Genomic DNA, 27,855 nt, shown 5'->3' with positions numbered 1-27,855 from the left:
TGTGGGGTGTCCGTGCACCTGAATGTGCAGTATGTATCATAACTTTTTTTTTTTTCTTTCTTTCTTTTATTTTTTTTTTAAATAAGTCAAGCCCAATAGGGCAGAGCGAAATGGACAGAAGAAGAAATGACTAAATGAATGGATGCTGAAGGCCAAAATGGTGCAAAAGGCATGTGGAGACTGAAGTCTAGATAAGCCCAGATGAAAGGAGTGATGGACTGTGGCACAAACAAGTGCAGCATTTATCCCTATTTTCTAAAATGATTTATCAAACATACTAATTTGAGTCTCCATATTTTTTTTTTTTTTGCATACAAACAAAAAAAAAGAAAAAAAAAAAAAAAAAGCAAACGAATAAACGGAAAAGTCCTATGCAGTTTTGTAACCGGTGAGATATGGCTGATGTCCCAGAGGACTTTGATTCCCAGGTGTTTTGCAGTCCAGCTCTGCCTACATCAGTAGTCGGCTACAGGCGCAAGCTTTCTGCTCAAGCTGACTGTGATGTTGGTGTAGAGGGGCCTCCTGGAGACCAGCGGGGAGTAGTTCAGGTTGTTAAGACCATCCACTTTCTGTCTCTCTTTTGAGTGACGTAGTAGACTGTACCTGCAAGTACAAACAATCAGTCAGAAAAGCAGAAGAGGAAACAGAGATAACAGCACAAGCACAGACACATTAGGCTCCGTGAAATGAGACTGCTACTTTAGAAAAGACAAAAAAAAAAAAAAGGCTCATACATGAGGAACACGATCCAGGCTGTTATTGTGTGTGTTTCAGACAGAAGGAGCACAGACGGAGTAATGACTGATATTTGACAAATACAGAGGGCTTTTCCAAAGAACCGTTAAAAAGTCAATTTGCTATATGGATGAATTTTAATCCAACTGCTATATACTTCGCTCTTCTTTTTTTTTTTTTTTTTTTGGTCTGTTTCAAGCAACCGAAGAATTCGACCCTGAAGCATACAAGCACATCACATGCAAAGTATTTAAAAGAGTTGAAATACTCTCAAAGTCACTGCTCAGGCTCATGTGATATAAGCCAGTCACATGAAAAGCCAAAGCCTTGCTGCAGTTATCAGCTTCCACTTTCAACCAAAGGGTGTGTGGGTGAGATGTGTGCACCGACCGTCCCAGGAACTGGACTTCTCCGCGATGGTGATGTGGGATCGACATGTAGCGTCCCTGATCTCCGCGTGGTCTGCTCACCGTGTAATTGGCAAACTGCACCCTGCACAAACATGCCATGGCTGCTTTATTTGTATTGTACATAGCTGGGCAGATCAAGCAATGCAGTGATGACTCAGGCTTTAACCTTTACATCAAAAGCACACAATAATCACGAGTCTAACAGCTGTGCTATCACATTACGTTCAGTTAATAATATTCTATACACACACACACACACACACACACACACACACACACACACACACACACACACACACACACACACACACACACACACACACACACACACACACACACACACACACACACACACACACACACACACACACACACACACACACACACACACACACACACACACACACACACACACACACACACACACACACACACACACACACACACACACACACACACACACACACAAACAGAGAAATATAAATCACAACTGTAGACAAAAGGGGTTTCATATAGCTGGCAGGAACAAATACACAGCTTAATCGTAAAGAGATGGCAATGTACACTGAGAGCACTGTGTGTCCAGCTGCCTGTGGGGCGTAGAGAGGCAAAGGCAAATGGACAAAGAGAAAAAGCAGACTCATATTAAACAGAACGATATGCCAACTGGCCCAGCTCATTGTCCGAGCACGCCTCAAGAGTCAATACTGTGTGTGTGTGTCTTACCTGTTCCAGAGGTCATCATCTTCTCCTCCCCAGCCCCAGAATGCATTTGGAAATCCATTAATCTTTTTGAACTGCTTCACTGTCAGGCCACTCACACCTCCAAAGAACTCATTATACGGAAGCCTTGGAGGGAGAATCACATACATTACATTCACTTTAATTAAGGATATATTTGCTGAATACTCCCACAGAGGCAGAATGAGGACTCACATGTAAGAGTACTTGTCAAGTTTGACTGCAAAGTGCCGGGGCATATCCGTACAGCCGTAATAGTTCCTGTCGTTCTCCATGAGATGGTCGACATCATGAAAGATCAAACAGTCCCAGTCCAGGTCCTTCATAGCTTCCTTGTAGCCCACGTTGAACAACATGGCTCGGTTAAACGGCTCGGTACCACCCTGAAGAAAAACAGCCACCTCATTGCTATTCTTTGTGCATTGCACTCTCCCAACATGACAGTCACGTCGAACAAGATGGTTTCTCTTAACATTTCTAGCAAGTGAATACAGACAATTCTACTACTGAATGTCGGTGTGCATACCTGCTCTATGACATAAAAGGCAAACTGGAGTCTCTGTTTCTGAAGTACTGGCACCAGGTGTCTCATGAGGATGGGCAAGTGTTCATGTCGGTTCCTGAAGGGAACCAGGATTGCCACCTACATACACAAAGTGAAAGAGAACAGAAAAACTGGATTAGAAAGGCACGCAGACGCATCGATATGCACAGGAGTCATACAGGAACTAGATGTGGGCACGAAAGCAAAGTATAACTGATTTTCTGCTCTCTCAGCAGTGGGTAAATGGGAATGTGTGGGTGAAGGTGGCACCGTCACCAACAAATTATCAAGAAGACTCCAGATGAAAAAGGAGGAAGGTTTGAAAATCTTCATTTCCACAGTGTGATCTTTTCCGTCAACAGTCAGAAGCACTGAAGCTTTAAATGTTTTGAAGAGCTGCATCTTTTTTTCTATAATGGAGCGGTAACTATGACTGAGCTCAGAAACGCAACTGTGACGTTATCTTGGGGGGGGGGGGGGGAGCGAGAGAGAGAGAGAGAGACTGCTGGGTAATCACAGACTGAAAGAGAGAAGTTTGGTTGACAGGACATGAACAGTCTCTTGGGAAACAGGAATGTGAGGGATAAACAGATGGCAGACTAACTTGCTCTGGTGGACATAAAAAGGATCAACCAAAAATACATACACAGTGAAGGAACCCGGTGTAAACATGAAACACCACTACAAAGCACAAAGTAATTGTAGACTCCATTCTACTCTGCGAGACCGTGAATATTTCTGCATCTGAATGTTGGACAGTCGCATCCAAACAGGGCACAGGAATAATAGAAAACTGGTGTAACTGCAGGGATACATGAGAAATCCTCCCCACGATCACCTCTCGCGTACTCTCCAGATGACCTGAAAAGCTGCTTCCATGTAACTGTGCATACAACTATGAAGAGAGGTGCTGCACCAGCCTCGCAATGATCATGCAGGGTAGGGAACCTGAAACACTCCGTATTCCTCCGTTTCACTTCTACGATCGTTTTTGCGAAGGCTCCGTTTAACAGATTAACAAATCAAATGCCACTCGCAATAATGTATTGCAGTGCCTGGCTGCTCACGTCTGAAAAAAATGCAATACATCGTATGGAAATCATTCACTTGTAACATAGTGGGCGTCACATCAAAGATAAGACGAAATGAAGCATTTTGAGCGAGTGCATATTCGATTTTCATGAAACGAGGATTAACCTGTTTTTCTGTTTGCTTTCACGCACATGCATGCTTCACACTCACCTTCCAGCGAGGTATACAGTCTTTGGGCTTCCAGTAGCCCCCATAGGCCATGCTCGGTTCCACCTCCAGCAAGGACCTTTCCACATCCTCCAGAGATACTTCACTCATATTCACCTCCAACCTGCCCTCTGTGTGTGGGGCAGAAAGAGAAAGTGAGGAGGAGAAGAAGTAGTGAGGAGCAGAAAGTGAAAGAGAGCCATGCCACCAAAGGAGGAACAAAGTGGAGAGCGGCACGTGGAAAAAAAAAAAAAAAAAGTTAATCCAAACCTTTCACAGCATACTTACTCATAGAGGGGAGCCTCTCAGGGCAAATCTGCGAGGGGAAGTAGGTGAAGCCATCGGGGAGGTATGTAGTGGGAGGGGCATCACTGTCATTGAAGTTGAAGTCATAGGAATAATCTGAAATCACACACGGACAGAAGGGTTTGTCAGGACTTCCATCTCAACTAATTAAAAGTTAGAGTTGACTCTTCGCTGGCCTCACCGGTGCGCCTGATAATGTTTTCACATATGTACATCATCTACATCTGAGACTCCACAGTTGCTGTAAATTTGACCCCTGAAAATAACCAGGCTTGATGCTGCCTTCATACTTGGATAATATCATGAGTGTGAAGGGTTGCTCTTTGCATTTGGGTGTATGTTTTTCTTTTTTTTTTTTTTTTTTACCTGTGCCATTGACGCTGTAGGCCCCTCGCACCACTTGCTCCAGAACCTGAGCCCCAATGTTTTTTACGTTCTCTTTGATCTGGATCCCTCTGGCTTGGACCATAAACACATATTCATTCACTGTGGAAAGAGGAAGGAACAAAAGAAAGTTAAGCCATTTGGTTTTTGTTTGGGTATTACACAGGAGTTCAGGAAACTGGTTTAAAAAGTAAGCACACCAAATACCAACAGCAAAATAGCTCAAAGTAATGCCCGCTCAGCTGAAATAACCTGCGACTGTACAGGACTGTTATTTAGAACTAACAAACTGAGTGGGAATTGTCCTGAGCAGGACTTAATTGTTTTTTCCTCGTTGAGAAACAAACCTGAATAATATTCAACTTTATAAGAATGGGTCCAAGTGTCTTCCACCTGATGTGGCACAAAGTGATTATCTGCTCTGGTGACTTAATGAGGGGGATTTCCCAAGCACACATCAAGGGGCTTTCGGCCTAAAGAAGCCAAGTAATGGAATGTTAATCTATCATGAAGGGAGAGGGAAACAGGAAAACAAAACTCATTTAAGAGGGTAAAAGGGACCGAGACCACGAATTTTAATCCATTGAATGGTCACTGCCTGCGGTGTAGGACAACCGCACTGTTTGGCCTTGTTACTCTAATCTCCAACAATTGTTGATGCATTTGAGGAAAGAGTGACGGTTTCCTGGATGTATGAACACAAGAAGCCAAGAATGAGCCACTTCATACATCTCAAACAATAACCAGGACAGGCCAGCCCAACTCCATCCTATACCCAGCCAATCCAACACCAGCGTGCAGTAGCGCTAAACACGCCGTGTCCCCGGTTTACCAGTACTGCTGCAGGGCATCGTATTGGATCTGGAGGGATTACCCCTTGCACTTCAGAAGGCATGTGAACCACGGATTAACTGCAAATTTTAACCTTCACGCGGTTAAATACGTTCTCACTGCCGTGGTTACGTTTTGCTATTAAAGTCTTGGCTGCCGCTGCTGAGTCGCGGGAGAAAGACACAGAAAGCAGCTGTGCGTTCATGAGAAGTCGGCATGTCTCGAGTCGTTCGCGATGACGGTCACGACTACAGTGCAAGACGAGTAGCATGGGGCAGGAACCAAATGTTCCCGAATCCTTCGTCATTGTTCGAATTTCAAGCAACTTGCCTCATCTTGAATTGTTTTCGTTTTTTCTGAACAGAAAAATGAGTACATTTTTTAGTATGCGAGTCACATCATTTTTTAATTGTCAACCGAGGTAAAAGGTAAAAATCCCAACTTGTGCAATGAGATTCTGGATCCAAGCTCTCTTCGTACGGAGCAGCAACTCCAACACTGTGCTGCCACGTTGATGAGTCCCACTGCACAATCACCGGTCATTAATCGAATCAGCGTTTGTCATAAAGCAATCCTGATATGATCCACACTATTCTATAGATGTGCACGACTGGGCGAGTGTGTGTGTGTGTGTGTGTGTGTGTGTGTGTGTGTGTGTGTGTGTGTGTGTATGTATTACTGCTGAGCTAGAGATCCACGGGATGTGATTAGTCATTGGTAATTGTGTTACACTTTCCATCACATTCATCTTGTTTGATCCAAACTGCCAGGCTTGCAGGACTACAGACTAGTGGCTAAGCGGTAACTGAAATCGATGCTCTCATTTCATGTCGGTGACAAGCAAATGTTACAATGCCATGAGAGGAAACCTGCTTCATAAAATAATAACAGAGGAAGCACAGACCAGATCCTGTTTGCTCATATTAGAGCCCAGAAAGATCTCCACATGTCCACTTGCACACACAACACACACACACACACACACGTCTGAGGCACCATATGATGGAAAAATGCTGAGAGGCTTCTGGAGTGCGACCCAGAGCAGACAGCAACATATTTTGACATGTCTGCTTGCCATGCCGAGCATATGGTGATACATTATCTATGCATCGGCCTCACAGAACAAATCCAAAGTGTACACTTGAATTCAAAGGCCAGGCAGATTGCGACAGTGACTTCAAACTCAGTCTTCTTTCAACACATTTTATAGTCATTTTTTCAAAAAGCCTTGGTACTTTTGAATTTCAGGTAGGCCTGGAAACACTAGCCGAAGCCATTGAGCACAGATGCGAAGACCCATCAATACCCTTTCTACTGCACAAAAAGCTCCTCAGTTCCTCTCGTCAAACGTGTGCTCCAAAGACGGTGTGGTGGTGAGCGCAGAGGTGTTCAAGGCTACAAACTGTGACAAATGCAATGACACTTGACGGGCCTCAACTTTAGAGGAAACCAACACAGTGGGCCGCAAAGCAAGGCCGTTACAGCACCCAGCACGTAAAAGACTTTAAGGTGTATACATGTGTACAAGATGACAGACATGTAGACCACGAAAACCCACAAACATGCCCGCTTTGCCACCCACCACTCCCACCCATCAAGCATGACAAGAGACCTTGAACGACCTTGTATTCTATAAGGCTCACAGAACATGCTGTCCCCATGCCAAGACCAGCCCACATCTCCACATCTCTCCCTCTCTCCACTAATCTATCCTTCCCTCTATCTTCCTCTCCATTACGTTTGCCATCTCTGTGCGGCTTCTATCACTTTCAGTCAAGTCTGTTTGTTCCTGTCATTTAAGTAAATAATGCAAATGACGGATTGCAGGCTGATGGGAACAGACCACAGACCTTCAGCATACTGTATGTAGAGGTTAATGGAAAAAAAAAGAAAAAGCCAGCAAGCCAGCACAAATAATGAAAAAAAAAAAAGAAAAGAAAAAAAAGACACGCACACACAACTCTGTTCCGTTTCTTCTGCGGGGCAATTAAGTGCACATTGATAAGTCAGCAGTGGGAGGCGATTGGTCCTGTGCTGCTCCCTCCCCGATAAGCTGAAAGCCCCCCCCCTCCTCCTTACAGCAGAAGTGCTCCCTCTATGCACACACTCCTCTCAGGGCTTAAAGCTGTCACTCTCAGAAACGGTCATTTTAATGCCACTGCATATCAGCGACACCCACAGAGACCACACATACACAAGAGAAACCCACGAGGTGGGGAACTATGGGTGCAGACTCGTCACATTACAGCAAATGCTAAATGCGTATTCCGCTGGTGTAGATGGCAGCTGAATTAATTACACTATCAGTAATGTAACACATTGAATTGCCTACACATGATTAAGCAGGTCCAATTCGATAGCGTATTGGAAAATAAACAGGCGATTACTCTGAGCATTAACACTAAATCCCTCACAATTAACTGGAACAACCTCTGTAATTCAGAGGTATTGATCTATTGAGGATGGTTAGAATTGGCATGAGATGATATAAATATACAAAAGTGTCCTTTTTGTGGATTACGGTTTCTCAAACGAATTATACTTTTACCTCTTTCGACCTGTCGTGAGGCTGCAGCAGATTAATGCAACACACACTCACACAGAGAGGTGTGCATTACCATATAGGGTTTTATATACGGTACCTTCCCTTTCCCTTATTGGCTGATGTTTTAATGTCATCAAATCAAATGAATGCCTCTTCGTCTTGGTTCCTCCTTTTTGTAAACTGTGTTTTCCGTGGTAGAGAGACCATGGTGTTAACTACCTTTCACACAGAGGCACAGATGACCAAACAAGCTCACATCCTGTCTCATCTGTCATTCAAAACCACACTGTCCTGTTTTGTTTTTCTTTTGACAAACATTTGGCCATGTAACTTACTTTATTATTCCTGCACCGTGTGGTGTAACAGCAGAACATTTAAAATATTTTCACCATGTACTTGAGGCCATTTGAACACTTCAGTATAGAGATAAAATAATACAAGCTAAGCCACACCAACACAGTACAATTTTGTGCACATTCAGACTGCTGTTAGGAGTGCTGTCTGATGCTACTCGGCAAATGCACCATATCAGGAAGCATACACAGCACTGGTATTCAGACATGTTTGCTTTGCTGATTAGATACCATTTTGACGACAGTTTTAGTAACACGGGCATTCATGGTTGAGTTCAGGTGAAGTAAGCACAAATGTGTAACGCTTTCTCAGAAGGGCTTTCCCACCCTCCCGTGCTGGAGGTACCAGCTTAATACGTTGTTGCTAAATAAACAATCATTAAGTCGTAATTGTCTCCAATGCAGCCACGAGCATCACTGAAGTTTTAAAAAGTGATGTATCATCAGTGATTGTAATATTGAACTACTGAGCTTTTTTTCTTTTTTTTACGTCTTTTTCCATTGGTACAAAATCTTTTTTTTCCTCAGTTCTCGATTCTCAGAATTGACGAGAACGTCACACCCACATTTTTAGCAAGGTGACATCCTCCCCGAGCCACCACAGAGGAGCAAGTAACACATCCGGCCACTGTGACAAAGACCCTCCGTTCGGTTAAACTTTAATTTTGCTTGGGGAAGTAGTTTTTGGAGGACGACCAGCATGAGAACACGTAGAGGATGGGCACGACAGCAGACCAGTGCTAGTTATGATCACATGACACTCATAAGTGAATCATGAGTCTTCTCTGAAACCACACACACACACCCACACACACACACACACATACACATTCACACACATACACACACACACAGGAAAGTCCTCACAGACAGAACACAGAAGAAACGAGTACCCACCACTGTAAAAAAAAAAGAAAAAGAAGAAACATGAACCATGACAGACAAGGTTCTCGGAGCAGACGCCTTAGTGCAAGAGAAGTGACGTCAGTTCTTATCACAGTTCCTGGCAGGCTGCCCACTTCCTGAGAGCATCCCAACCACGCGCAGTCCCGCTCCCTCCCCACCGACACCCCACTTCCTCTCGATATTTTAATTCATTCAATCGTTATCCGTCTCTCCAGTGTTGCTGCTGTTTGATTATCAGAGGAAGAGTCTGAGAGTGAAAATTGGGCAAAACGTTAAGATGATTTTCTTAATCACTTGGCTTTTTTTCCTCTTTGGTTCCGATTTTGTCAGTCATGTTTTTTTCCTTAATCATCTAGATTTGGGGGTGTTAAACACATTTTTTATTGATTTTATTAAACACATAATAACCTTAAAATTGAAAGTTTCTCTTTGTGGTGCCACCGAATGCACAAGATAATTTTTTTATCTTCTGCGACATGGAATAGTGTTGAAAGTAGGTCATCTAAAAATCGCATGCTGACAGAGGAAAAGAACAACTATATCAGCGTGAACTAAACCATGAGAAACGTACTTATCTACACGTATGTCACACATTGTGCCGCTCCTCAACGCCATGCTTCTTGTTAGGTCTGCCCATCAATGGAGGCTACTTGAAGACATGCGACCACCACTGTGCGAGCAAACCGTGCATGTTGAAGAATACATACACCCTTTTAGGAATACGATCTGATAATTCATCCCCGTTTAACGGTGAGACGTCAGCAACTGGAGCGATTACATAATCTAGGGTCACTTTCTTTAGCTATTCCACAGTCAAAGGTCTGTATGGGCCTGCAGGAGTAAGAGTGAGTCTGAGTTGGCTTATGAAAGCTCAGTATGGCTTCAATGTGTCACTACAAAATGACAGCAAGTGACGAGTCTGAGTAAAGATCTGATTAAGACAAGAATGCTTCACGTTCTACACTGTATAAACAGCTATAAACTAAACAAAACCGAGAAACACAAAGAAGTTAGTTATCAAAAACGCTTGATTCTGTAAAACAAATAACTGATTAACGATAGAGAGATTTCAATGAGTGCGTCTATAAAAACAAAAAAAGAATATTGTATTGATGTAAACCCTAAGGGTTCATTTTCAGGTCAACTGTATAATAGCACTAAAGCACTCTACAGCGCACTCACAAAAAACACAACGCTTTGAGGAAAACAGAACCAAGCATTGCACATTGCGGCTATTGTGTACTAAACAGGTATGACACACACACACACACACACACACAGTATCTGTCTGACTGAAACTACGATCCCATTCAAACAACATGAACTCAACCTTTTACTTCTGTGGAGAGAAAAAAAAAAAAAAAAGAGTGGAAAGTCAGCATATGCACATGATTATGAGCTTGGTATGACTGTGCTCAGCCTCGACAGACAAGTGAAAGTGATCCGCTTCAACAAGTATTGTTTGTGAGCACCAGCATGTGAGTAATGCTGGTGAGGGGGAAACCCAGCTTTCAAAAAAATTAACTGCCACCCACAATGCTGCATTGCATCGACAGTTAACTGCATGGTGGCTACTTCTCAGCGGAGTTATCCTTGACTCTACTCAACTTAATTATTCTTGGCTATCTGCAGAGCAGTTTCCATTTAAAGACCGGAAGGGAGCCTGAATAAACAACTACAGTCAGAACAGAAATTATTCAGACACCTCCTGAATTTCTTTCCTTTTTTTCTTTCTTTATTCCAGTAGAAATACTGCTGATTGGGCTCTGTGATTCATACAACAGCAAACAACCTAATTAATCACATTTTGACGGTCTTTACCCAAAAAACCTTAATGCGCCAAAATAAACCTAAACTATACAACTTAATCCATACTTTTTATCCCCGTTTGGCCCGACGGTACAGACGGTACCGTGAGCGGTCTAATCAGAGCCCGTTAGGCCTCAGGTCGTAATAAGCATGCTCATCAGTGGGACTATTATTGCCCTGGCCAGTTACATGGACATTATGGGATTGAGCAGCAGCATCCAGCCGAGTCTCATCATCAACTGGGAGAGATGAAGGCAGAAAGCAGGCGCATGGCCGAGCTGTCACACATGACCTAACAGCCATGCAAAGAGCCTCCTGCATCCTCCCATCACAGCTTTCAATTAAAATGTAGATATATCCATCCAGTCCACTTACCGATTCCCGGGGCGGAGTAGATGAAATATAACGCCGAGGTGGACAGTGAAAAAAGGAATAAAAGCCCAAGGAATGACCTTCTCCGGAATCGCAAATGTGTCGGCATCATATAGGCAACAACCGCTTTTCACATCAAAACTTCGAACTATGTTATAAGAACTTGATCGGATATGTCGACATTCGTGGTACAGTGGAGAAATTTTTGTTGAAAAACGTTGTCTGGAGCCGTACAGGTAGAGATGCCAACATGTGCCACCCAGCAGTTGGTATCACACAGCCGGCTGGCAGAGCCTGTGCCCCCCCGCTGAGAAGTTGTACACGTGCCGGTACCATGAAAACTCATTTACACACAAAACCTGTAACTTTTTTGTAAAATGTAGATTTGATATGCCTTCAATTATCTTCTAAGGTGTCAATATAAAAATCGATCCTTTTTTTTTTTTTTTTTTTTTTTAAATCGAATTGTGTATTTTATTTTTTTTTTTGCAATTGTACATCCAGTATGTCCATCCAGTAGGTGGAAATGAATAAATAATTGTAGAATCACTTAAGCGAGGTTGTACTGAAAATAATGATACCAAACGCTCAGCATCAAATAGTGAAATCAAAGGTAGCAAAAAACTGTGACTTTACACAATTGTCTATGAATTGCATTTCATTTTTTATAGATATATAAATTTGAGCATTGGTTTGTGAAATCAACTAATTGAATATGTTCTCTAAGTTGTTTAACTAATAAAAGAAACATGCTCTTTTCTCCAAATATGAAAGACAAACAAAACAACAAACAAAACAAAAAAACTTCATTAACATTTTTTGTTTTTTGTTGCAATTTTAGGTCTAGTGTGTCCATCCAGTATGTCAAAAATTAATAAATAATAGTAGAATCAAGTAGGTGCGGTTGTGCTGAAATAAGGGACACCAAATATTCAAGTTAAACCCTTACATGAGGGTAAATCCAACAGTGGTGAAAACAGGCACATTTACAATTAGGGCCTGAAGGGTTAAGGCAGGAACAAGAATTAGAAAATACAGCAACAGGGAAACACATGCACTGACGTATCTGAACAATTGTTGATCCATAGACTTCACCTTTTTTCAAAGTAGTTCGGTGCATTAAGGTTTTTTTTTGTTGTTGCTAAAAACAGTCAAAATGTGTTTAACGAGGTTGTTTGCTGATATAAATATGGATCATGGGGGCCAATCAGCAGCATTTCTATAGAAAGAACTAAAAATTCAGGAGGTGTCTGAATCATTTTGGATCCGACTGTATTTTCACTGCACCGTCGCACACTCAGCCTTCTACAGACACTTCCTTCTTTCCTCACCTTTGAGCTTTCGGGTTGATTTGCTGGTTAATCAATGACAATAATTGACCGATTAATTTTCAACCGACAAAAGCACAGTTTCGCATGTTAGATAAGAATGTTGAATTGATAATCCGCAATGTCACAGAAAAAAATAAAGAGAGTGGAGCTAATAACGTACAATTACAAGATAGCGCAGTAATATTTTGTTGTGTGCCTTTTATAAGTGAAAACTCTGTAATGGAAAATGCATTGTAGGAGATTAAGAGAAAAAAGAAAAAAGAAAATTGGCCAAATAATATATGGCGCTCAGACACGGCACACACACTAACACATGCCAGTAGGAACAACATGAAGTCTAGTTGAGTTCATTATTGGTCTTGCACTAGTCCCTCTGTCCCTCCATCTGTTCTGCTGTCCCAAATGTATGCATGTGTGTGTGTTTGACCTCCCCTGAGTCCCTATGTCTGCTGAGCCACGGCATGGCAGAGAAACGCAGGGACCAGACGTGGTGAGGAGAATTACATAAACGACACTGTGGTGCCAGGACCCCTTGTTTTCACTCTGCTGCAAGCAAACACTGAAAAACAGATCTGAGGGAATGAAAGTGAGAGATGAACAGAGGCATAGAGACCGACAGATTGTGGGTATGTATGTGTGTGAGCTCCTGCGAGAGACTTTCTTTTCCTGGTACACTCTCTTAAATCTTTTTTTTCCCCCCTCTATTCTGCTGCCGCTTGATTTTCTGGGTGGATAAGAGAATGCGGGCAGTAATGCAGGGGTTATTTCTGTCAATGTCAAATCATTCATGTAAGTGGTAAATGCCAGAGTATAATGGATTCTATCCTTGGTCTGAAAAGCGTGTTAGTGGATTTAATAGAGCGCAAGACAAAAAAATAAAAATAAATAAATAAAAAAAGATTGCTACCGTGACCCCATGTGGCCTAAGCTGGGAAGATGATGAATGGATGGATGCTTAGATGGGAATAAAGAAGAAGAAAAAGAGACTGCCGTTATAGTGGGGATGTGTGATCCCTGGAGGACAACGATCGAGGGGGAAGGACTTATCAAGAGTGGAAAAGTTGAGCAAAACATTGCTCTCCGCAACTGAAATGGATTAAACATGAGGACTATATCATTTTCACCCACGACAGTTTAGGAACTACCTCCATTATGAGTGTATTTGCTGAATTGTGCAGCTCCCCGACAAAACAAAATCAAGAAATTTTTTTTTAAATGTAATAACAACAGTATTAAATGAGCGTGGGAAAACTGTTGCAAAAGAAAAATGTGGGGGTCAGGGGGAAGTCAAGCATTAGATCTTTTCCTTTTATTTTTGAAAAGAAATCGCGATAATTAAGAAATAAGAAAATAGATAATTGGAAAATTGAAAAAGCCAACCAAAGGCTTGGCAGTGTGACGTACCAATACGTCTCGGTAGGATTGTGACTTGCAGGTGTTCAGACATAATCCCACAGATGGTGGCCTTGCACCACTGGATCCTCAAGTGAGCACCTCCAATAAATACCTGGGTAGAACTGCAATTGCACCATCACATGATCAGCAGGGTAAAACTAACTGATGATTGCTTTGTAACTCCTGGATGCGTAAATCCAGATGACAAAAATAACTGCAGCAGTCTGGTACATACCCGTTTATTTTCACTAGAAATGAGTGAAACATATCAGGATATAAGCTTCAGAGCTGCTCCTACAGTCTGCCTGCAGCTGGTGGCGATAGTCCTGCTGAGTCTCCTTTAACTCCTGTTTTTGTCTGTCCACTGTGGCTCCTCACACCTGACTGAGTCTGTGTTATGTAACAAGTGCAGTGTATGGAGAAGATCTGACTACCTCTGAGCAGCGCCTGCCAGAACCACGACAACGCAGCTCATTAATTCAGCTCCAGATTCATTTCCGTCTCTTCCTTCAATGTATCCGTTACGCTTTTCGTCATCTTGCAGCTTTTCAGGGTCTCTCTTCCTGCGGGTTTCATCTATCCACGCATCTAATTTAATCCTTCCTTATCTGCTTTCGCAATCGCTAATGTCACAGAGTGTTCATTACTTAAAGGGGACATATCATGATAAATCCACTTTTTTAGCCCTTAAATGCATTTTGTTGTATATTTAGAGTGTTTAGAAGTACAGAAAAGTTCAAAGTAGTCTCTTCAGGTGCTCCGTTGATATCTTTATATTCTGTTTTGGTCATATTTTGCGATCGGTTTCGATTTTTCTATTCTCTATTACGTTTTTTGAACAATGACGTCACAGTATTCTCAGCGGAACTGCCAAATTAGGACATCGACATTTCGAGCAATCCGCCATTTTTGTTTCTCGCTGGGATTTTGTAGTCCAACCGAAGTTACGAGAGGATAAGTCGAAATGTTCGGTTGTTGGATGTAGTAACCCACAAGCTTCGTTACACCGTCTCCCAGCATCAGAACCTTTTCGAAGTGCCTGGTTGAGTTTTATTTTTCACAGAAATGTACCCACATCTGTGGGTAAGGTCATTTTTGTGTGCGCGAAGCACTTTAAGGACGACTGCTTCAGCAACCTCCGCCAGTATAAAGAAGGATTTGCCGAAAGACTTGGTCTGATTGAGCGGTCAGTTCCTTCTATCTATGGAGACGACGAACAGAGCACTTCGGTAAGCTGTATATAACGCTAAAAGGTGTGATGATAAGACGTCCCTGTCATTGTTTTGTTAGCATTAGCAGTTGCACCGTCTTCATATGTTAGCGCTGTGTGCTCGTTTTAGATTATAATGTAACTTCTGTGTTAAATAGTCGTTGTAATACAGGCAGTATTGTAGTAGTGGGCATGGATGGAGAAGTTAGTGTAAATATAGTAACACACCATTGCGTTACATCCATATGAAGACGTTGTTCTGTAGGTGCATCATCGTCATTTTCATCTCGCTCCGCCGGGTCCGACTCTGGCTCCAACATGTATGGCTGGATGGACAAATCTTCCGTTGTTGACATTTTGTAAATAATGTGTGAATATAAAGTTTCTGCGCCGCTAGATAATTGTATCTGTTCTATCAAACTACAAAGATGGCCGAACAGGGTGGCGTTGAACCGAGTATCACCTCTGCAACCTGGAGAGGAGGCGGGGTATGAAGTGTCTCATTTGCATTTGAAGAGACCGCCCCAAAACGAGTTGCTCTCAGAAGCACATCAGAAAAGGGGTTGAAAAGGGGCCTGTGGAGCTCTAATAATGAGGAATTCAGACCCAAGCATTGCAGTTCCGCGTTGTATAGACCACAACTGTATGATTTATATGTAAAAAGGAAGGATTTAAAAGCATGATATGTCTCCTTTAATATTTACAAGTACAGCCCTAACACCATCAGTTAAACTCCCTCATTGTGAAAACCACAACACATTGCATAAACATGGCTCCACCTCCAGAACATACAGGAGAGGGTTGTGACAGTGGCAGGATCGGGGCAGGACTGGGGTAATATGAGGGCAGAACCAGGGGTTGGGATCGAGGCCCAGAGCACAGTTTCATTCCTGCGGTACCCCCGCTGCTCCCTTCTGCCCACTTCCGCCTGCTTTTATATTTGGTGGCTGTCCAGAACATTCTTGTGTTATTGCAGTGGCTCAGTGCAGAGGAGACACACACACACACACACACACATATATATGCGCGGACGGACACACACACACACACACACACACACACACACACACACCGTGCCGCCTATTTTCTCCTGCTTGCTCCATTTTCCTATTCCCCCCAGCAGAAAGATGAGGTCTCTTCACAGCTGGAGGTTACTCCTGTTGACTGAACAAATGGGCCATAGCGGGCAGCTACTATATCACACTGCCACAGCGGATTCATACAGAGGAGCAAAATGCAGAAAAAAAACACACATGTCCTTCCCACTGGATTTCCACATTTAAATCCACTCAGACTTACGTAGCTGCAGTAACTAAATGCTTCTGGTATTCTTCAAAACACATAACACGGCCGTTTTACTAAACACTTTAAGATCCAGTTTTTGAATCTGGCCAATTACGTCAAATAATAATAATAATAATACCTGCTTCAGTTCCTGCAAGTCAATTTTCCAGCAGAAACATTTTGTGCTTTGACGTGATGAGATACCGCGAGGACTATGTGAGTAACTCAAGGTGGCGGTAAACTGATTAGCAAATTTTTAAATAATCTACAAACCTATTAATTTCTGCCAACAGGGATCCAGGTCAGCACGGCGACACTGTTGACTCCCCATGAAAATAAAATAATACACATGCTGTAGAAAGAGCTGGTGGCTGTTACATTAAAACGTACATACAAAAATAGAGTTGATGAATTTAATCTAAAGAATGATGGGATGTAGTATAAAAGGATAGTGAGTGCGTGGATTGCTCGGCATTTTACTTCTTACTCCCCCTTCTTGTAAAGTTCACGGTGGTCTGTGGCTAAACCAAAGAATAAAATAAAGCTGCTGGTAATTAGTACGCTATACATTTGCACTATTATCATAGCACAGTGATTGTAAATCAGCCGTGGCTACAGCCATGCTTCGTTAATCAACTACGTTGCCCTCATGAGGTTTTATTTGAGGAGCCGTCTAAGGAAGCTCATGAAGAAGTTCTCTCTTGTGTTGATCGTTGCAGGCGAGTGTTTGTCACAGAGTGATAAAGTTACACTGTTGCTCAGCCAAAAGCAATGACTTCCTCTACCCGTTTTATATTAAAACCCCCTCCATTGTTTCAAACAAAGGTCAGGTGTAATCCAGCTTGTGAGGTAGTCTTCTTTGTATTTGCTGCCAGAAGCAGCCAAAGGTGCTGATCTGGATACCTGAGAATGCGACAGGTGTTGGAAGGCAGGCAGCGCGGTGATATCACTGTCAATTAGGCCGTGTTCGCCCGGACAAAAGCACTGGGTCAAACTATCTGGCCAAGTCTAGACCATAGGATGCTACGACGGAGCAAACAACATGAAGACGAGTGAACTTTTGCTGTTGTGCAGCACATTTAAACCACGCTTGTAAAATGCACCGCTTGGGATAGTCGATGTCAAACAAGTACTTATGTTTCTTGCCTCTGGGTGGAAAATACCCAGTTTAACCTTGAAAGAGGAGTTCACACTGTTTCCGTTTTGTTGTGAGGAAAGAGCGATTGCCCGTGTAAGCAATTCTCCATTATCTTTTCTATGATGCACACGTTATGACTCCAAAGAAAATTCCTTATTTGGAAAAGAATTTGGCTATTTTCTTATGACCGCTCGAGCACAAAATACAATATAGCTCTCTATGTATGGAAATATTCCAAAAAGTGGCAATCAAACTAAATCGCTTCTAAATTAGAACAATCCAGTTCTGCGGCTAGTAGATGCAGTAGTGTCGGCATGAGGGTGATTCATGAAAATTACTTTTTAAAGATGGAGCTCGGCGCTGTGCAGGAGCTCTGTTGTTGTGACGTCCTTATTTAAAAGTGAGCAAAAACACTTTGGATGTGTGTAGGTTGTTTTTTTTTTTTTGGGAGGGGGGGGGGGGTACATGCACACAAGTAGGTGTTGTCCGTCTGGAAAGCAATCTATTTTCTGTGTTTTTGCAGAAATACAGACTAGAGCGTCCTCGCTTTCAGTAAACACTCATTACAGCCAAAGCTTAAAACCATTGCTGTCCTCACAATAATAATCTCCTACCATCAGCAGCACTCCACCCATCATTAACACTGTGTTTGAATTATACCTCACTGGCAATATCAGTGCAGTACACCGGCTTATCACAAGTTACAGTTGGACGGCCCTGAAACACATGACTGAAGTAACTATGGTAACCATCTCAATAACAAAGAGAGGCTCAGACCAGGTCAACAAAGACTGGGATTCTCCTCAGGATGATTAGGTTACATAAATGATTAGTGGCTCAACACAAGACCCTCAGCTGGCCTCTGATGTGACTCACAGCTTTCCATCTAGACCCCCTGGCACACCTTCACCCCCCTACCCCCACCCCCACCTAAACTACACTCAGCTCCGCCATCTGTCTGTGGTCAGATATCCAGACATCAGGGGTGGATCCGGGTCATCTTACTGAACGTTTCAAGTCCCAACAGTATGACAGCTATGTGTGTGTAGGCATCACCTCCTGAATCAGCCATGACTGCAATGTCTTGCTACAGATATGCCAAACAGACTAACGTTACAGTATCTATGACCGAAACAAGGACTGAAGGTGAGCAGAGCTGGCGTCAACATCGCAATCGACAATGGCAAACTCTCAACACAGTTCGAGGATAGATACTGAAAAGGAAGCAGCATGGCAATCAATGCCTTTTTTTTTTTTTTTTTTAAAGGAACTTGCCAGCAGACAATTAACGTCACAGGGAAGTCTTTCTGTACTTTATACTTCTGTTCAGTTGATATACAATAAGGAACTCGTGTAATTAAAAGATGATTTGTTAAAGCAGGACAGCAAAAAGGAAGTGGATTCACACTTCAGCACTGTGCATATGTCCATGACAGAGTTATCGCTGTTGTGAAATTGAGGATTTGTTAAGTAATGCGTCTGAATTGCACTGTTTGTGGTGTATAAATAAAACTGCCGCGGATGAATATGCAGGCATAAAATACAGGAAAAGGTTAGAAACGCCTTCATTAAACACAATGACATTGAGGAGTGACTGTGCCATTGAGAGTGTTGCCAAAGCATCAAACAAGCACACTGCAAGACTGGAAAAAAACCCCAAAAAAACCTTACAGAGTCCATTAAATTCAGTAATATTACAATAAAGAATGGTTTACAATTGAGATTTGTAATTCTTGTTGATGTAATTTCTTAGCATTGAGTAATCTAGTGAAATATATACGGAGTGTGTGTGTGTGTGTGTGTGTGTGTGTGTGTGTGTGTGTGTGTGTGTGTGTGTGTGTGTGTGTGTGTGTGTGTGTGTGTGTGTGTGTGTGTGTAAGCAGGGTATCATACGGTCAGTGGAAGGCTTTAAGAGGATTGCTCATGCCTCTGATTGAGCTCACAAGGTGCAATGAACTCTCACTCTATTGATGTTTAACTAAATTCCTTTGTGAATAGAGTATTTAGAGTCACATGTCCTGGGCATGCATACAGGGACATGAGACACTTTTACCGCCAGTCGTTTTGCATAAACAGAAAAGGTCTAGAGAGGAGCTGGATAAATGTGGGTTTACTTGATGTTTGGACACATCAATAGTACGTAAGCAAGGCCAATCCACTTCAGACTCTTTACTGTCTACTAGCTGTGAGCTGCGGTTACTCTTACTCAGGTGTCCCATCTAAAGCGTGTTGGACAGAGAAAAGCCCATGTCTCAAATGACTGAAATGACCATGTCTTTGAGGATTTGTTGCCACTCGTATCATCATGGGAACAAGGATGGCATGTTTCTGGGGTTGGTGCAACAATAAAAAGAAGTCAGTCCTGGATGGGAACCATGGAAACGGCAGTGGAAATGTCAAACGACAGTCCTTAAGTGCTCCAGCCAGGAGGATTTCAACCGCTGCGTATCTAACTTTTTCTTTGCTTTTCACTTTCAATTTTATAGATTTTTATTATTCATACAAATAGTCACACTCAAATAATCATGGATCAAATTTGAAATAGTGAAAAGAATGTTACAAAAGTTACAGCTGAATAATTTAGTAACATTTTTTCATGCTTGCCTATTTATAATGTAATCCATCTGAAGCAGCTTGGCACAAAGTTAATATTTCACCCTGGCCATCTCCAGCCTGTGGAAATTAGCCCGAGGAAGCGAGCTGGATTGAGCTAAATGGACGGATCAATTAGGCAGCAGGAGGAGAAGGAGGGCGATATGAGGAGTGAGGGCAGCACTAAATCAGGCCTTCAGGGCCAGAGATGGATGGTTTTATGAAACTCAAACTCTGAAACAAACGAGACCGTGGCGGCGAGGCATCAGACACGCCAAGCTCAAGTATTATCAAAGAAACCAATCTCAACTTTCCAGGCACATTTGCCTATACTCAGACATACAGTCACTCCCTACTGCAATGCACAATGCACAGACAGTGCTGCAGTCAAAACCCAGAGCCAGCCAATACCGGGTGCTATGGTTACCACAAACAATGCTTGAAATTTTGAGGCCCCCGAACTTGTGAAAAACACCAACTTTACAAAGGCTGTTTAATGACGGCAAGCCAGAATTTGGAACTTCAAATATCCCATTTCTACTGTAAAATAAATAGAGGTCAACTGTTACGATGCAGGTAAATGAAAGTCTTCAACTAGGTTGAAATAAAACCCAAACAAGATTACCATAAAGAATGCCCCATGTCCTCATCAAAGTTAATGATTTACCCCCATTAGGGCAGTTGGAGCAACAAGTCGGGGGTCTAAAACAGTGCTGTCATAAACACTGCTGATCTGGGTTAAGGCTGAGGTTAGGGTTATGGTAGCAAACTGCATAGCTGCACAAACAATCCGCCTGGCCTCCGTGCTTCCCCACAACTCCTATCATTTCTATTCTTCTTTAAAATCCAAATCAGGATTCAAATGTTCCTGAGGTACGGCGGGCACCCGTTGTCACTTCGCAACAGCTTGCTTTGCAGGAAAGCCACTGCGAAAAAAAAATCCACCAAATGCACAGAGAAGTGAACCGAGCTCTGGATATGTGCCCGTTTGCAGCGCTTAATGGGTGTGACGAGAGGAAACGTGAAAACTGGTAAACAATGTTTGTCCGAGCAGAGGCACACTGTGTCAAAAGCAGCTTGTGAACACAGGCCCGGTCCCTGACATGACGGCAGAGTATAAGGCAAGTAAAGCATCAAAAAACAATGTTCTCGTCGCCACTGTAACCCCATAATGCAGAAAGATAATGGCTGAATCTAAGTCAAACCCATATTTGAAGTAAACAAAACTAAGAACCTCTTGACGATGTGACTCGGCTAATGTTGCCATGAAATGGCTCGTCCTAGTCATACCCTGGGTTATGAAATGCTTTATGGTTGCACAATTTCAATGACACTTACTCGTATAACTTTATGAATAGATGACATAATGTGAGTTGTGGAACCATGACCTTTCATAATGTTCGCTCCCAAAAAAGGAGAACAGCTTAAAAATATCGTCATCCAGTAACAGCCATAAATTTGCTCCATTCCCACACACAACAATACCGCTGACAGCATATTGACAGGAAATAGTGACGCAGCAATTGAAATAAGTTGATCAAATATGCAGTGGGTTCATAAATCTACACTTATGGGGGCAGGCAAACTGAAAAGTTCAAAAAGCCTATGTATTAGCCACTGTCAGTATGTGAGCGCTGCCGGACAAAATGTATTTCTTGACTTACGAGCAATCTCCGTGGTGACCGTTAGTGGAGGGTGATAGGCCGACGAAGCACGCGTCGGTGTCAATAAACTAATAAGTGGCTGTAAAAGGTATCGTAAGGTTGCATTAATACTGAACAAATAGATTTCATCAGCAGGTATAGGAAAACAAATCCTACACTGCCTTCAACAAATAGTGTTGCGTGTTGAGTCAAATTGACAACTTGAAATTACATTTATATTTTTTATTTTTTAAACAAATACATTAGTTAAAATGTATTGTAATACACAAGTGGAGCCCTGGGTTACTCGCTAACCATATCTGAATTGCCTCACTTGCTGCGAGGCGACTTGGAAAAACACTATAAAGACTTTGCACTGTCAGAAAACCACACCTAGATATTTAGCAGGTACAAGATAAGATACATGCTGCGTTACAGGCAGACCTACACCCACACAGCCATTCAGACAGCAGTACGAACCTGGGCTCTCAAGACAAAAGGCAAGCACCTGGTTTCTCGCTCGCTCCCCATGGATGTGGAGGTGTGCGTGTGTGTATCTATGCTCAAACCTATAAATAGAGGCTGCGTCTTCCCTAGCCCTCACCCCAGTGGGATCCTCTCATGTTTTAATTAAATAAACTGCTGCAATCAGGCCCAGCTGTGCCCTGCATCCCCAGCCTGCATCAGTCAGCATCCACGCTCACGGGCGACATGGGGGCCGAGGCGTTAGTGCATGTGAGTACATTGGAGGCAAGAAACACCAAGGCAGCGGCAGACCATGAACAGAAAACAGAGAGAGAAATTGGGGCATGGTGCTCTGCCACCTGGGTGTCATAGGAAGCCCTGCTCAGGTGTTCTGGATGGGTTCCCCGATGTGCAAACCAGCAGAAGGGAAGCAGCTCAGCGAAGGTCTTTCATCCCTTACTGTCCATTTCGCCCTCATCCTTTTGCCTTCTCACACACACCAAAAAAAAAAAAAAAAATCAAAAAAAAAAATCCTCTAAATCTTTCCCCTGTGGCTTCATGCAAATGATTTCTTCCAGCAAAACGGTTATTAAAAGTAAAATCATAGCAAAAGCTCAATATTTGCTGGTGTGTAGTTGAAGAGCATTTTCTGCATAAGAAATTACAACGTGATTAAAAAAAGGCTCATATGCTCTTTATTTTTACAAATACCAGTAACGTTAGTTTACCAAATACTCAAAGAGGAACCATGAACTATCAGGAAATCTAACTCTGACAATAGCATTTCATTTCCTTCCTCTTGAATGCAGACGATAGATTGCCTGACGTTACCTAATGGAAGAGGTTAAGACCATAACGTGGAGGGAGTGGGAGTATTCACTTTGTTAGGTATAAATCAACAGCCACCTTTACAAGGGACCTAATACGACTACCCTTCTCGATTAATTATCTTTTAAAGATCTGTGCTTTATCTGTGGATAGAAGGATGGATCGTGAAACAGCAAGTGCCAGGCAGACAGTAACAATAATGCATTCTGTTGGGCATGGTTAAATCAAATGCTAATGCTGTGTTGTGGTTTCAAATGTTTTTGTTAACCAGCCCCATTTGCTTCCTTGTCGTCTTTGACAAGCTGCCGGCTCGCTGGTGCTCTGACCACACTTTCTGAAACCTCAGCTAATGTCTGCGAATCAATACCACAACTAGTGAGTAAATCATACCACCTTCTGACAAAGAACTTCTTCCAGTTCTTTTCAGACGCATCACCAATCCGTCACATGACTTCCAGAGTCAGGCTCGCTGTAAAAGACTTAACTGCAGCTGGTAACAGCAGTAAAAGCTGCCTTGTACTTGGTTACCATCTATAATTAATGGACTGGTGCTGCTGGTCCTTGTTCCTTTTTCTAAACTCACCCCCAGTATTCCACATGGCCATTACAGCCCTACAACAGTCAAAACCTGGGAGGATGAATATGGCCTTTTGCAGTTCTCATTAAGTTACCAGACGGCATCAATACCTGAGCAGGAAAAACAATGAAAAACTGAAACGACAGAATATTTTTATCTCAGGTACTCAACGATTTACACGTTCATTTCTTTCGCATTTAGAGAAATCGTTGAGCTGAGTCGCTTGGACTTACACAGGCTATTCCTGTCAGTAATGTGTCTTCCATATGAGAATTGATTCATTTATTGATCAAGTTGTCCACAGCTGGTAAAAAGCGTGAATAAGTCAATAACGATTTTAATGACCGAGAAGCTTTCTTTGTGATGTTTTAGGCTACACCTGAGTGACTCATATGGTCACCATATACAAGATCTACTTATCCAGCATGTGCATCAAGGCCTTCCAGTGTTTCGAACAGACTTAAGGCTCAATCGGGCCCAACCTTAAAAAGCATGTTCAGCAAGCATAACAGCATACCATCCACCGGTGTCTTTTAGACAGTAAATAGGAAAAGGTCCCAGTGGCCAATTTTTAGCAGCACTTTGTTTTTTTCTGTGGAGCGTTTCCTTTTGAACTTTCCTCTTCTGGGTCCCAAAATAGACTAAATGCAGCCATGCTGTTGCTGCTTAGTTGCACATTCATCAGTGTTCTCAAAATCCAGTCAATGGAAAGTTATAACAGATCTGCTGGCACACAGTCAAGGACGGAGCCAGGCAAAGTCCCATTTTAACAAGTGCTATGCTTCAAGATAAGCCCTCGGATGCAATAAATTAATTCATGTTTGGGTGATGATTGCTGAAATAGCCAGAATATTACGGCAAACTGGATAAGAGGAGTTGACCATGGCCTGAGCTGTGAAAGGCCATCGCAGATTCAGTGATTATAGACATGAAATACTGTGAAATAACAGTGAGCTAACATGCAGGCCCACACGCAATAAGGAAGAGATGAGGGTGATAAAATAAGAGAAGGCTCTGCGTGATGAATTAGTGAAAAGGAATGGGGAGATTCAATGATGTTGCACAGCTGCATGTGACTTACAGGCAGCACATGATGTGAGGAATGACTTGCCTGTAAGTGATCTCTATGCTCAGGTTCACATCACAGATGCTATTTAGGCCTATGAATCATAATGCAAAAAAATAAATAAAAAAACAACACACACACACACACACACACAGCCAAGCGGTTACTTGCAAAATACAGTCGTTCAGCTGGAATGTTTTATAGACGCACCCAAAATCAACGCTAAATTATAATTTTTTTTTCCTCGTTTGGCCCGACGGTACAGACGGTACCGTGAGCAGTCTAATCAGAGCCCGTTAGGCCTCAGGTCGTAATAAGCATGCTCATCAGTGGGACTATTATTGCCCTGGCCAGTTACATGGGCATTATGGGATTGAGCAGCAGCATCCAGCCGAGTCTCATCATCGACTGGGAGAGATGAAGGCAGAAAGCAGGCGCATGGCCGAGCTGTCACACATGACCTAACAGCCATGCAAAGAGCCTCCTGCATCCTCCCATCACAGCTTTCAATTAAAATGTAGATATATCCATCCAGTCCACTTACCGATTCCCGGGGCGGAGTAGATGAAATATAACGCCGAGGTGGACAGTGAAAAAAGGAATAAAAGCCCAAGGAATGACCTTCTCCGGAATCGCAAATGTGTCGGCATCATATAGGCAACAAAAGCACACACAGGCACGTTTGCGTATCTCCGACGAGCGTACAGTCCTGATGTGTCCGGATGAGGAGCCGGTAGTCCGCGGACAAGCCAGGATTCGACGAACCGGGCGGAGCAGTCGGTCTGCGGCAGCGGCGAGCCAGGCGACGAGGAAGTCCGTGTATATTTCCGCGGCAGGTCGGGGGATAGGATGGAGCCTCCAAGATTCAATCAAGACACTCCGATTTCATTCCTGTTGGAGGGGGTGGGGTGGGGGTGATTGCGGCGGTACGGACGTTGTGTCCGGCGTCGAAGCGTTTGGACCTGGCCTGTGTTCTCAAACGGAGACCATCATTTGGGTTCCACGCTACGTCGCTATGGTGTTCTGCCCCTCCTGCGCTTCGCCTGCCGCCTGCCCAGCCCTGTGTGAATGGAGCGCTCCCTCCGCAAAAAAAAATGAGCAATACCTAGTGGGCGTTAACGGTGGCTGAAGCCCAACACACACACACACACACGTACGCGGCTCAACGCTAAAAACGTAACCCTGCTCCGCTCGTGACCACGTTATGGCAACCCGCACGAGCCCCGGCACAGTTAGCCCCCTTAGCTCGTGGAGTCACAGCACGGCGGTTGTAAGGAGCGACGGGTCAGGTTTACCTCACGTTTGAGTGCACGTAACGTTTTATACCACGTTAAAATGAAACGTTAATACGGGTTACCATTGGGGCTTTCAATGTACAGCCTGGATTTTTCTAAACTGGCCTACACCAAGTAAAAACGAAGCAGGGAGGCACATTTATACGTTCAGACTAATATAAAGTTTTTTTTAATGACGTTAGGGCATACTTTTGGCTTATATCAATAAATAGCCTCGCGCTCATCGACTATGAGTCACTATGAATACGATTCTTAGAGCCACTTTGCCTCTGCAGGTACTTCAGATTTTGCTAAATTCGGTAGAACTACAATTCCCAAACAACACCACCAAAACGTGGGCTTGCTGCAGCTCATGGGAAACTGATTACATTTTCATCATGCAGCGTTAATGCATCAAATAAACATTTCAACGCAGGATTTCTCCCTCTGAAACAAACATACACTTTAATATTTTACACACACAAACTGGGTCAAACGTGTCGATTTAGTGTGCTTATTTTCCACGCATTCAACCCAAAAACGTTTAAAAGACTACAACTCCCAGCAGACGCCTAACCAGGAAGTGCAGTCGTGATGTCAACAGCTGCACGAAGCTGTCGACATGAAACTGTCTGTCTTCTTTTATTACAAAACCTTATTTTCGTGTTTTCGGGTCGTGGAGTGAGAATGAGAGGAGTTAGTCTGAAAGTTTTGTCGCTGCTGTTTTTGCTGTTATTCGTGAATCTGTGCGTGACAGAGCGAGCTGAACGGGACAACTCGTTGGATGTGCGTGAGAGAGCTGACGATGAGCTAAATGTGAAACACCAGGAGGATAAGACTCCCCCTGAAAACATCCCCGCAGCAACAAAACCCGATAAAGAAGGTGACCTGGACTCAAGCGACCCCCTGAAGGACGGACCGCCTGTCAGGTTCTATGTCATATATTGGCCTTTTAACGGAGAACTTAATGGAGGCTAGTCGTACTTGCTCAAGCATAAGCTTTTTATATCAATTAAAAAATAATGCAAAGTTTCTCGTTATGAATCCACGTTAATAAGGTATTCTGTTAAAAATAAAATGAACAAGTTGAAAATCATACCAGGAGAGTACATAGATGTATGTCTGCTTGTATGTATAGTTTACAACATAAACATCCTCCTTCTTCAGGAAGCTCTTTCTCATGTTTCAAAGAAAGTGCAGCATGTTTCACCATCCATCCATCTTCTATATCAGGGGTGGGCATTCCTGGTCCTCGAGGGCTGCAGTCCTGCATGTTTTCATTGTTTCCCTGCTCAGACACACCTGAGTGATCATGATGACGCTCTGCAGAAAGGTTGCCAATGAGCCAATGATTGCTATCATCTGTGTTGACGTAAGGACACAATGAAACCATGCAGGACTGTGGCCCTCAAGGACCAGGAATGCCCACCCCTGTTCTATATGCTTTATCCTGTGCAGGGTTCCGGGGCACTGGAGCCCCAGCTATAGACAGACAACCACAGAAAGGCCTGGCCAGCATTCGAAAAAGCTAACCACTGCTCCACAGTGCCCATCTGTTTAAATTCTTGTTGGAACCCAGCCATAGGGTTCCAACAACATTTATTTGAACTGGACACCAGGTGAACTCACGCAGGAGGACACGCGAAGTGTGTGTCGAACTTCCTGGGATTGACAGTTTTCTTCTGGGCGTAAGGCCTGGCCCCGACATTGGGTTGGTCTTTTCGCAATCGGTCAATTTGGGATTGACATCTGTTACCAACTGAAATCAGACGTCCCATGTTTGATGAAACTGTGTGTGTGTTGTTTCGCCCGGAGATGCGAACGAGGCAAACTAATGAGTCTCGGATTCTGCAGTCCTTCTTATCTCAGGGACACAG

At 43.1% G+C, this 27,855-nt stretch overlaps 2 protein-coding genes across 4 annotated transcripts in view; one reads left to right on the top strand and one right to left on the bottom strand.

Moving 5' to 3' along the window:
• Positions 1–79: 79 nt before the first annotated feature.
• b4galt5 (UDP-Gal:betaGlcNAc beta 1,4- galactosyltransferase, polypeptide 5) lies at positions 80–26,002 on the bottom strand. Of its 2 annotated transcripts, none has more exons than XM_080469478.1 (9): positions 25,249–26,002; positions 4,342–4,461; positions 3,958–4,071; positions 3,673–3,800; positions 2,413–2,529; positions 2,082–2,269; positions 1,872–1,994; positions 1,126–1,227; positions 80–603 (listed from the first exon to the last, which is right to left on the bottom strand). In XM_080469478.1, the coding sequence occupies exons 1-9, from the start codon at positions 25,355–25,357 to the stop codon at positions 456–458; spliced, it is 1,149 nt and encodes a 382-aa protein (XP_080325604.1). In that variant the 5' UTR covers positions 25,358–26,002; the 3' UTR covers positions 80–455. The 2 variants fall into 2 exon arrangements, with proteins under 2 accessions (XP_080325604.1, XP_080325603.1); XM_080469477.1 differs by lacking the exon at positions 25,249–26,002 and adding an exon at positions 11,179–11,292.
• slc9a8 (solute carrier family 9 member 8) overlaps positions 25,900–27,855 on the top strand; it is a 20,518-nt gene continuing 18,562 nt past the window's right edge. The window contains exon 1 of one of the 2 annotated variants that reach the window (XM_080469475.1): positions 25,900–26,907. In XM_080469475.1, the coding sequence (XP_080325601.1) occupies positions 26,573–26,907 (335 nt within the window). In that variant the 5' untranslated portion in view covers positions 25,900–26,572. The remainder of the gene's footprint in view (positions 26,908–27,855) is intronic. The other variant, XM_080469476.1, reaches the window with a different exon arrangement.

The sequence above is a fragment of the Lipophrys pholis genome (assembly GCF_963383615.2).
Source record: "Lipophrys pholis genome assembly, chromosome: 8".
In the NCBI taxonomy this organism is placed as follows: Eukaryota; Metazoa; Chordata; class Actinopteri; order Blenniiformes; family Blenniidae; genus Lipophrys; species Lipophrys pholis.
This window is presented reverse-complemented; position numbering and strand designations above follow the sequence as displayed.

What these genes read in the sequence shown, in the direction of transcription:
- b4galt5 (XM_080469478.1), bottom strand. Translation starts at nt 25,357, where the DNA reads ATGATGCCGACACATTTGCGATTCCGGAGAAGGTCATTCCTTGGGCTT. An exon ending in CTTGACAAGTACTCTTACAT is followed by an intron (nt 1,995 to 2,081) that starts GTGAGTCCTCAT and finishes TCTCCCTCCAAG; the next exon opens with GCTTCCGTATAATGAGTTCT. An exon ending in GAAGTCCAGTTCCTGGGACG is followed by an intron (nt 604 to 1,125) that starts GTCGGTGCACAC and finishes TTGTACTTGCAG; the next exon opens with GTACAGTCTACTACGTCACT.